General features: G+C 34.7%; 4 protein-coding genes and 1 long non-coding RNA gene across 5 annotated transcripts; all 5 read right to left on the bottom strand.

Moving 5' to 3' along the window:
* Window positions 1–238: 238 nt before the first annotated feature.
* On the bottom strand, window positions 239–974 carry LOC120201062 (structural maintenance of chromosomes flexible hinge domain-containing protein GMI1-like). Its single transcript, XM_039201746.1, has 3 exons — window positions 651–974; window positions 517–582; window positions 239–427 (listed from the first exon to the last, which is right to left on the bottom strand). The coding sequence occupies exons 1-3, from the start codon at window positions 942–944 to the stop codon at window positions 239–241; spliced, it is 549 nt and encodes a 182-aa protein (XP_039057677.1). The 5' UTR covers window positions 945–974.
* Window positions 975–1,674: 700 nt separating this feature from the next.
* LOC120201061 (structural maintenance of chromosomes flexible hinge domain-containing protein GMI1-like) lies at window positions 1,675–5,128 on the bottom strand. The gene is made up of 12 exons (XM_039201745.1): window positions 5,049–5,128; window positions 4,503–4,591; window positions 4,229–4,411; window positions 3,921–4,079; window positions 3,794–3,815; window positions 3,583–3,691; window positions 3,371–3,487; window positions 2,818–3,147; window positions 2,594–2,703; window positions 2,166–2,343; window positions 1,977–2,085; window positions 1,675–1,874 (listed from the first exon to the last, which is right to left on the bottom strand). The coding sequence occupies exons 1-12, from the start codon at window positions 5,126–5,128 to the stop codon at window positions 1,675–1,677; spliced, it is 1,686 nt and encodes a 561-aa protein (XP_039057676.1).
* Window positions 5,129–5,187: 59 nt separating this feature from the next.
* Window positions 5,188–5,864, bottom strand: LOC120201060 (structural maintenance of chromosomes flexible hinge domain-containing protein GMI1-like). Its single transcript, XM_039201744.1, has 3 exons — window positions 5,814–5,864; window positions 5,615–5,743; window positions 5,188–5,398 (listed from the first exon to the last, which is right to left on the bottom strand). The coding sequence occupies exons 1-3, from the start codon at window positions 5,856–5,858 to the stop codon at window positions 5,294–5,296; spliced, it is 279 nt and encodes a 92-aa protein (XP_039057675.1). The 5' UTR covers window positions 5,859–5,864; the 3' UTR covers window positions 5,188–5,293.
* A 336-nt stretch (window positions 5,865–6,200) lies between these two features.
* Window positions 6,201–7,016, bottom strand: LOC120201059. Its single transcript, XR_005523624.1, has 4 exons — window positions 6,918–7,016; window positions 6,669–6,755; window positions 6,535–6,585; window positions 6,201–6,401 (listed from the first exon to the last, which is right to left on the bottom strand). It is a non-coding gene; the product is annotated as an uncharacterized LOC120201059 (long non-coding RNA).
* An 85-nt stretch (window positions 7,017–7,101) lies between these two features.
* LOC120201056 (structural maintenance of chromosomes flexible hinge domain-containing protein GMI1-like) lies at window positions 7,102–9,212 on the bottom strand. Its single transcript, XM_039201742.1, has 7 exons — window positions 8,865–9,212; window positions 8,684–8,716; window positions 8,495–8,581; window positions 8,350–8,405; window positions 7,900–7,975; window positions 7,299–7,354; window positions 7,102–7,213 (listed from the first exon to the last, which is right to left on the bottom strand). Exons 1-7 carry the CDS (start codon window positions 9,210–9,212, stop codon window positions 7,102–7,104), a joined length of 768 nt encoding a protein of 255 aa, XP_039057673.1.
* Window positions 9,213–9,970: the final 758 nt, after the last annotated feature.

The raw sequence follows: 9,970 nt of genomic DNA, 5'->3' as shown, positions 1-9,970 counted from the left end.
AAAACAAAGCAAAATTAGGCCAATAATCATGTTTTAAGATTAGTTGTGTAAAATTTAAAAAAATTCACGACCGCAACACCCTCAGTGACCGCGATGGCATACGTTATGTCCGCAACCGCGATAAACGCGACGCGACCGAAAACGTGACCGCAACGCTATTTAAAACCCTGAGCTCAGCATATTTGAGCACTTCACTCTCTAGTTCCTGTTCAAGAAGCAGTCCACTTCGAGAATTAAACTACAGTTTCATTGAGTGAATACACACAATTAGAACAGGTTCCCTTACTTTGTCATATTTCACTATGGACAGTAGGTTTCCTACATTGTCATTATTGACAAATGGTGAGTTCTGCAGGAATAAGACCTTTCCACCGGAAGTGTGCGACTCGACCTCACTGTTCTCGACTTTTGGAGCATGAGGAGAAATCTGTAGATTTAAATCAGCAATTTAGAATAAAATCAGCAATGTGTTACTCTTTCATTCTTGACAAATGGTTAGTTCTGCAGGAATAAGACCTTTCCATCTGAAGTGTGGACCTCAACCTCGCTGTTATTGACTATCGGAGCATGTACAAGACAAATCTGCGGATTGAAATCAGCAATATGCTGTGGAACTGTTAATCACAAAATAGAAACAAGATTTTCCTTACCTTAACATCGCAATATAGCTGAGAGTAACGAGAATGAAAAGCTTTGAAGCAAAGGGGCCCTTCAATTTGAGGAAGGGGAAAAGAAGTGATGTTGCAGCGGCCATGCTTGAACACGTAGCGTATAGAATCATCTACTTCAAATGATTCTGACTTAACTACGAGCGTATGGAATTGGCCACACTTTTCATCATCATGAAATGTTTTATCAACATCCCCATTGGAGTCTACAACTTCAAAACCTATATTTTCCAGTGAGGAACCAGCAATGCATTGCTCCGGTACCTGAGAAAACATTATGGTAAAGAGTGAAGTTGAGGGAAATATTGGTGACGATAAAGATGAAAAAGGAGTGAATAATTTACTGACACTTGATGATATTCTGAGCTCCCTTTTCTCAGTTTGAAAATTTTGCTTGAAAATTACTTCATCATAGTGTAAAACAGAGAGACAAGCTGCAGGGGCAAGACATGCAGGAAAAATCGCTAGAAGGATTAAGACTTATAGTTCAGCAATTTATACTTAATGTTCCAACTGGTGTGTTTACAAGTATGAATTTCGAAAGTATCCTTATCCCGAAGAACCGAATCAATCCGAACCAAACCAATCTCACCCCAACCGCTAATCATGAAGGTATATATTGCTTTGCATAACATGTGGTTACTTTCAATAGCCCCCCTAGGTCAATGCATCCATGGTTATCCACCTAGAATTTTTGAGAGAACTGTTATTAGTTTTCATCAAAAATATTGAACAAGCAGTATAAATTAGTATGGAATTTTTTATTTTCCATAGAGCATTAACACAGATTAGTTTGAAGATTGAACCTTAAACCTCGAGCCTATTTGACCTTGGATGCTAAAACCATCCAACTGGAATTCAACTTCCAAGCCTTCTTCAACATGATTTCTGTACACATCGAACACCTACCAAAAATACACTACTGTTTAATAACATGAAGATCACATATCCAATCTACCGTTTCAGATTACAATTCTTATGCCCCGTGCCCCCGTGTGCTATTATTTCAATTCCAACCAGAGAAAAAGATTATAAGAAAGGAGGGTCTTGCTCTATGTATAGAACCAAACAAGTCATTGAAACAAAGATAGGGCATTAAAATGATAGAAGTTTCACCTAGAAAAAACTCTACTACAAAACCTGGGAGTAATTGCTTTCGGGGAAGTTGTGAACAGACTTTGATAGAGTGTAGATCTCCAGGAGTAACTAATGTGCCACACGCAAAAAAACATGTCAGTACAAAAGAAATGATTCAATTCATTTCTGTTATAAAGCTTTTACATGCAGAGTAATGTTAGAGCTGAGTACCATGACATTCCACAGAAACTGATCTCGACTCATCTTGAATATATATCATCAAGGTGGCTGCATAATTTGGCCGGATTGAGTCCAACTCATTACTTTCAATCACAACATCCTGCAGCATTAGGAAAAACCAAGAAAGAGAACAAATGATCACAAAATTACTTGGGCAAAAAGACTTATGGAAGAACATACCTTAATAATAAAGACCGAATTATCAGATGAAAGGGAAGGCTTCATCTTGACCACATCAATACACAAATCTTCATTCATGATGAGCTTGATCTTTAAGCTAGGAAAGGAGGTAAATGACATTTGGTTGTCATAGACGTCATAGCATGCAATAGATAAGGGTGGAAAACATGAACCGACCCTGCCCGAAGAACATAGATTTAGAGAGGAGTGGAAAACATGATCCCATTTCAAACTTCTAGAATGTAGTTCTAAAAAGGAAAATTTATTGATATATATACTTCATTTTCCAAGGAAGTAAATGAACACCCAAACATAGATTTAGAATGTAGTTCTAAAAAGGAAAATTTGTTGATATATATATACACTTCATTTTCCTAGGAATTCAATGAACACCCAAATCTAGAAATTATTTCCTCAAGATTCCCTACCTTACAGAATAAGATGGAAACTTCTCATCATGAAGAAGCTCCCACTTTCCAACCTTTTCTGAAGGCACAACCATAATCGTTTGTTTGTAATTCGGAAAACCCGAATGTTCCTAGTTAATGTGAACTTCAATTAGATTTCACGACCAGAAGAAACTTGAAAAAGTATGACAATGTATAAACTCAAAGTAGGAAAAAGATATAAAAGAGGTCTCTGAGTTACTCACAGCGGAGAATGAAAATGTATATGCACCTGCTTTCTGAAATAAGTGAGGGAACTTCACCCCGAGTGGGAACATATACAAGCCATGAAACCCTTTGAAGGATGAAGGTGATGAAGGTGCAATGCGAACAGCGTAAATGAGTTCAACATCTTGATGGTTCTTGGTTCTTCTAAATGTGACTTCCATTGACATCTCCAAATTAACCTTCACAATGTCCTTCTGGTCCAAGTAATTTGAAGCAAGAGAAAATGTGAAACTACTTGGACGAAAAACAGCCACAATGACCTTTGGAGGGGTTTGTCCAGCATGTGTTGGAAGATCGGTCGGCAATGCCTAATACAGGAAATCAGGACAATCAAAATAAGGCATATTGAAGATGCTTGAACTGAGAATCAGGAAGGAGAATATAACCAATTGTTTTGACATAAAATGATGATACTTGTTATTAACATTTGCAATCTTAAAGGATAAAGATTCTGTTACAAAAATGCCAAAAACCATAGTGCAACAGATAAACAAAAGATTAGGCAACTATCACTGTTGAATATCAACTGACCCAATCAACCTCCAACTGATGACACTGTTTCGCATTCAGCAATTCAATTCTTGAGGGAGTCTTCTGAATTTGTTTCCTAAGTTGGAGCTCCCAATTAGAATCATCAATGGGCATGCACTGCAAATGGCTCAGAATCCAGCATGTTACTCAACAATATGAAACAGTTGCAAACAGGTTTCATATTATTATAATGATTTACAATAAAAGCTAACCATCCCAGAATCAATCACGCTAATTGGAAGTGATAATGAGTCCTGAATATCCAAATTGGGAGTTCCACCCTTTATAGAAAGCTTGCAGCCATTTTCTATACCTAGTGGCCTTCCGTACAGAAATGGACATATACATTAGTAAACAATAAGGTATTAGATATTAAAAAAAACAAAACTACAAGAAACTTAAAAGGAAAAGCACCATGGTTACCTGCATATAATCCGAGCTTCTCCTATAGAAAACAGAAAAATGAAGCATTAAATCAATCAAAAGAATATTTCAATGTGTAAAGTACAATAAAGGTATATCAAACTTCTTATCTGTAATAAAATATTACCACCAGAATCCCCCTGAAACCCTTCAAGCAAGAAATGTTCTATCGTTGCATAAACATTATTCTTATGACACTTGGTGCATGCACCCTTGAGAACTTTGATTTTCTGGCCACTTTTCCACAATAGTCCCTTTCTCTTCAGAATTTGATGAACTCTTACCACTGCAAGTTAAAAAGAAGCAATAGTATATATAATATAGGTAATGCCAGTTAAAACAGGATGGAAAGAAAATGCCAGCAAACCAAATTAAGAGGTAACAGATAATCAAACATGCATTTGTACATCAAACTGCTTAAAAGATAATACTTACCTTCAGATGATATTCCTAGTGCCTTCTTGTTCAAGGGACTGACAACAATAATAGGTTGATCCTCACCACAGTCGATTTCTTCATCATACATGCGATGCATTTGAAGAAGCCAATCCAGGTACTCCCTTTCCAGTTGCATATATGTCATCTGTTTTCCATCTCTATGAATGTCAACATTGACATCTATAGATTCAAGAATAACTGATTAATAAGGATCGTTTACGAAGTGAAATTCTCACATTTGACGTGAAGGAAAACCAAAAACAAAGTTCACCTTTTTCTTTGTCCTGAGGCCTACTACCAAAGTTCTTAAGAGCAATGGAGAAAGGATTATGGTGCGCCAAATCAGTCTGGGAAAAAATACTGTATGAATGTTGGTTTGCCCATATATTTAAAAGCATATGTATTAACTCGGCATTCTTTGCTAGCGTATTTTTTTTTCTTTGAGCAGCAATCAGGGGAACTGCTTGCTGCAACTAAGCATTTCCTCTACTAATTCAATAAGAGGATAATCAGATAACAGGTGGTGAAATAAATTTTAACTCAAACACTTCACAATAACAAGTTCCAAGGACAAAAAATAACTGAAAAGGTTCTCAGAGCAATAAAGGAATCATACAACTTATATACAACATCTTCCATTATTGCTGTAACCGATACAGAATTGCACGGTCAATTACTTGATATAGTAATTCTCACCACATAAGAAACCGTACCATACATTCACATACACAAACCCATATAAGAGCGGTAATTCCCATGTAGAAAAGGCAGGAATCAAGGAATCATATCAATAATTCATGACACTTTCTCCAACAACCTGAAAGCAAAACAGTTGGTGACTTCCAACAAACAGTAGAAATCAACATAACAGCAAGCAATGCAAAATTCAGGAACCATGCTAGTGAATAAAAATATAAGGGAGGCAAAGTTGTTTACTTTGAAGGCATTGGATTGAATCCAGTATCAGTATCTGCAATGAAAAAGTGCTTGCTTGAAGAATAATGATAATAGAGAGAGAAAAGAAACATTACAAGCATGCATATAAAGCACTTTTTCTTGAATTTAGTGCACTTGACCAACAAAGCATTTAACTCTCAAGCAACATCTTTTCAACAACTGAGAGTTTTCTCCCTTTCTATGCCTCAAATCCATAAAAGGAAGTAATGCCTGTATTAAGCAAATGCATTACATATTAATTTTTGTGACTTTCTTAACCAAGCAGCACAACACAAAGAAGCACCAAAGCATATGAATTTAAACATTTATAGAAGCGTAAATTAGTATATGCTCGTGAAGGATTCTTTAAAATGGAAATACCAAAATTACCATATAAGTATATGAAAAAAATAGACTTTAAGTTCACAAGCTTGATAAGCAACTAACCCAACGAGCATCTGGAAGTAGACGTCCAAGTCGACGAATTGAGACACGACTATAGTTCTCAAAGTTTTCTCTAACGCCACATCCTTCAGCTTCCAAATTATCCAAAATCCTCTCAATAATCTCCTTCCCCTGTAAAACGTATTCAAAATACTTCCAAAGAGCTTATATACTAAAATAAATAAATAAATAAATCATGTACCTGACGGGTGGGAAAATAAATACACTTGAGGCGTGCATTTGCCATATGAGGAGCCTTAGAACTGGAAAATATAAAACATCAGAAACTTAACACTGGCAAATTTGTTGCTGTTCAACGGCAGCAAGAATGCCATCGATAAAAGCAGTAAAATAGCAAGTTCTGTGATATACATTAATCTTAGAATTTGATTTAGCATAATATCAGAGATTTATACTGTAAATGTTTAATGTTATCTTGGTCTTTCCTTATTTTGTATAGTTAACTATTAGTATAAAAGCCTATTAATGCTTGAGAGATAATCAAGCTGAATTTTCATAACTTTTTTTCTTTTCTTACTCCCTTCTTCCTCTCTTTCTCACAGCAAACAGCCCCCTTTTTTAACTGTTTTTCGCCTTCTTTATTTTCTTCCAACTTCCAAATTTCTCTTGATTTTCAGCAAGAATTATAACTACCTGAAGCATTGGATGAAGAATTCTCCTTTTTAAGGGAAAAGCGCAGTGATACAGTAAATTCAGAACCATTGCAAGAATGCAAGTTGGTGATTGCAACTTCGCCGCCTTGGATTTCAGCTAAATCAACACCATTAACCTGAAAAGCATCAATATCCTTTAATACTCCCCAAACATTTTACGGTAAGTTCACGAACAACTCTAAAATTAGGAGTAACTGCAAAGGCTGTGTCAAAATTAATATGTTGGAGTTACTCAAAGATGACCAAAACCTGGAACTCAACAGGCATAACAGTCTTACCACCCTCGGACAACTCATCGCACTGCAGGTCAACAAATTGTTGCATGAGAGGTAATTACAAATCTAGCATGATTTGAAGTCGTAAAGTTCAGAATAAAGTCACACCTGAATATATGGAAAGTATATGTCCTTCAGCTTACATTGGAGCTTAGATATGTCCAAGTTTTTCACTTTAGGCCTTAGTATCTCCACCTGTAATAATCAAACTATCAATACACGAATTGAGACAATAAAATATGAACACCTCACCTAGCTAAAATGGCTAAAATTACACCTATGCACAAATAAAATGCAGGATCTAACCTATAAAACAAAAATATATGAAGATTAAAGGGGATGTACAGAAAAGTAAACCTTTGTAAAGCTCCGATGGGGTGATTTCACAATTTCATCATCTGAAGGATCCCTAATGCCGCCTCAGTCTAATGTAAAAAGGTTTTGATGACATAATGCAACAAACATATGAGAAAGTTAAATATAACAAAAAGAATTCGATAAAAAAACTTATTCTATAGGGAAATCAATACTAAGAGAACTTTCATACCCTCCAACTACGTCCAGAACCAGATTTGCTGAGTAAAACATCTCGTGCAGGACTTAACTTATAAACCTTCTTGGATTCTTTTGTCTTGGACGAAACTATAACACAGCTAAATGAAGATAAAAAAAACAGAAAAACAAAAATCAGCATAAAACGGAGTGACAGGCATGTACAATTTGTCCAAAAGGCCATACCTCCCTAGATGCATAGATGCAACAGGTCCTCCATATCCAAACATGCCAAAAAAGGGCTGCATTGTTATGAAAGCCAAAAAATAACATAAAACTAACAAATCCATCAATGATATAAAGAGCTTCTAAGTCATATTGGAATCTTTGTTAGCAAAGTTAAAGGCAAACTGCGGTTACATCAATTTCAGACAGATACTAACTTGTCTGATCAAAAGAAATAAAAGATAATTTCAGAGTTTTACCACTAAGAATGGAGGTCTGCACCCTATTGCCTTTATTTTATATAACCTGTTTAGAGAGGCACCCATCTTTCCCCTGAATAAAACAAGTAGAATAAACTTGAATTCGTTAGCTCTAAAGAAAAATTATAATTAAGAAACACAACCAGGAGAAGAATACAGAAAAAAATTTCTTCCAAAATATTTCTCACTTATGTTTGAACTTTGAACAAAGCAGAATGACATTTAAATTACGATTGAATAAATTATAAATTTCTTACCCAACAACGGAAGAAAAGTTAACCAAAGTCTCAAAGCAAGAATTAAAACAAAATAAACATAGATATAAAGAAAGAAAAAGAAATGGTAAAATCATACCACTTTACAATAGAGTTTTCATCACTGTTGTTCATTCCAGGCCCAGTGTCAAATATTGAGATTCTATTCTCAAGAACATCCACACTGCAACAATATTAAGATAGCCATATGAAGCATGATATAGGAAAAGCAATACAGCATGCGCACAATATACATAAAGAGGCTAAAATATAATATATTTAAGAAACACAGAGAGGTCACTAGGAAAATCTGGCATAAACTCTAAGCCTCATGCCGTCGGCATGATCAATAATCTCGTACAGGAACATTGCAATTCAAAACTTTCGTTCGTTACGCCTCCAACTCACTGTTCGAAAGAAAACTATATTCCATAAAAAGAATAAATTCAAGCCAAGAGAAAAGGAAAAAAACAGAGATATAAACTAAATTCAATAAGCTTAAAGCAGTGAAATTGCCATTATAAAATAAACCATCAAATGACACATGTAATTTCAGACCTTATCAGTCTCCTATGGTTTTCACGATTCAACCAAACTGCTTGCAAGGAATTGTCCTGTTAAACAGGTAGAAAAGGGTAAGCACCGACTAACACATCGAAGGATAAAAGAAAATCCGGAATCAAAGAAACATGATTGAACTTACAATCAAATCTGCAAGAGCAGTTTCAAAAGTGTATTCTTCCGGTAGCTCCATTAACAAATCTGTATCTGGAGTCAAATCCCACACATTCTGAAAACCAACAAATTCATCAAAAAAAAAACCATGGTTTCTCAGCAGAGTAGATCATTCGAACAACAATGCCCCCAAAATGGAAAGGAGAAAATTCATTACCTCAAAAGTATTGGTCACATCTTCAGAACCATCCTGAACATCAAACCAACAGAAAGTAAGTGACAAGCAAATAAAAACACATTCCAGTTCTTTCATGTCTTTGAAGAGTTTCTCTTTCTTTTTTTTATTAGCCAACCAAAAGGGGCATAACATAAACAAATTTGCAACTTAAAACACTCACATGAAGTTTTAAAATGTGACACTTATGGTGTTTAAAACGCCGCAAATCGATCCGTCTACTTATTTTCAAGCCGTTTATATCCTCAAGATACAGCCTTTCACTCCTCCAGTTTATCATCTTTTTCCTTTTAAACGACCCAGATTGTCGTTTCTCCACATCGTAAGCGTCCCTGATCAAGTCAATGAAACCCTGAAATGATATTTCATTCTCTAGGTCGTCTTTCAACGTCAAACCAACGCTAGTCCCGTTGGGTAACAGAACTTTGAAACGCTGGAGTGCGACGTCGGAATCTTCGTCGTCAAAGGCCAACCGCCTCTTCAGACCCTTGAAATGGGAATTGTCTTCCATTGAAAAAAGGTTTCCAGTAGACAAACAAATGTCGCTGTGGATTGAAAATGAAGAGACTTGGTTAAGACTGGGAAGAACTTGGAGGTTTTTAGGAGAAACAACAAGCAACAACTGCGCGCTGGTACGTGAAACGAATCGTCCTGTAGTTCTGACTTTATTTTTACAATTAGTGGGATTATTAATCGTAAACTCAATACGGTGGATAAAATATTAGCTTAAAAATGTATAAGAAATAAATTTAATCTCGAAAACGAGAAATGTTTAAATATAATTATTTATATATATATATAATATTTTTTTATTAATCTGACAGATTATAATATAATATTTTGTTAAAATTAATTATTGATAATGTTTTTATCCTTTAAATACAATTATTTGAGCTTAAAATTTTAAAAAAAAATTTCTTTTACGTTGAAATTGTTTGATGGATTCACGAATATATTACTATTAATAATACAATTTTTTTGCGTAATGTGATGATTGATTTTAATCTTAATTATATGTATATGTTTATTATATTTATAACTATATTTGTACATAATTGACTCCGATAATATTAAATATATAAAACTAGTCTATATTGAATAAAATTAACACATATAAATTTAAATGAATTTTAAATTTACTAATTAAAATAGATGGATTTCGGTAAAATTTAAAACATATATGTTTCAAACGAAAATAAATTTAAGTTCATATAGTGATTGATGTCTATCAAGATAGGTAATAATTAAATAAGTTTTTTTATGTGAAAT

Source organism: Hibiscus syriacus, unplaced genomic scaffold (assembly GCF_006381635.1).
Source record: "Hibiscus syriacus cultivar Baekdansim isolate YM2019G1 unplaced genomic scaffold, ASM638163v2 tig00006858_pilon, whole genome shotgun sequence".
Taxonomy (NCBI): Eukaryota; Viridiplantae; Streptophyta; class Magnoliopsida; order Malvales; family Malvaceae; genus Hibiscus; species Hibiscus syriacus.
The sequence above is the reverse complement of the archived record's forward strand: the minus strand, read 5'-3'. Positions and strand labels throughout refer to the sequence as shown.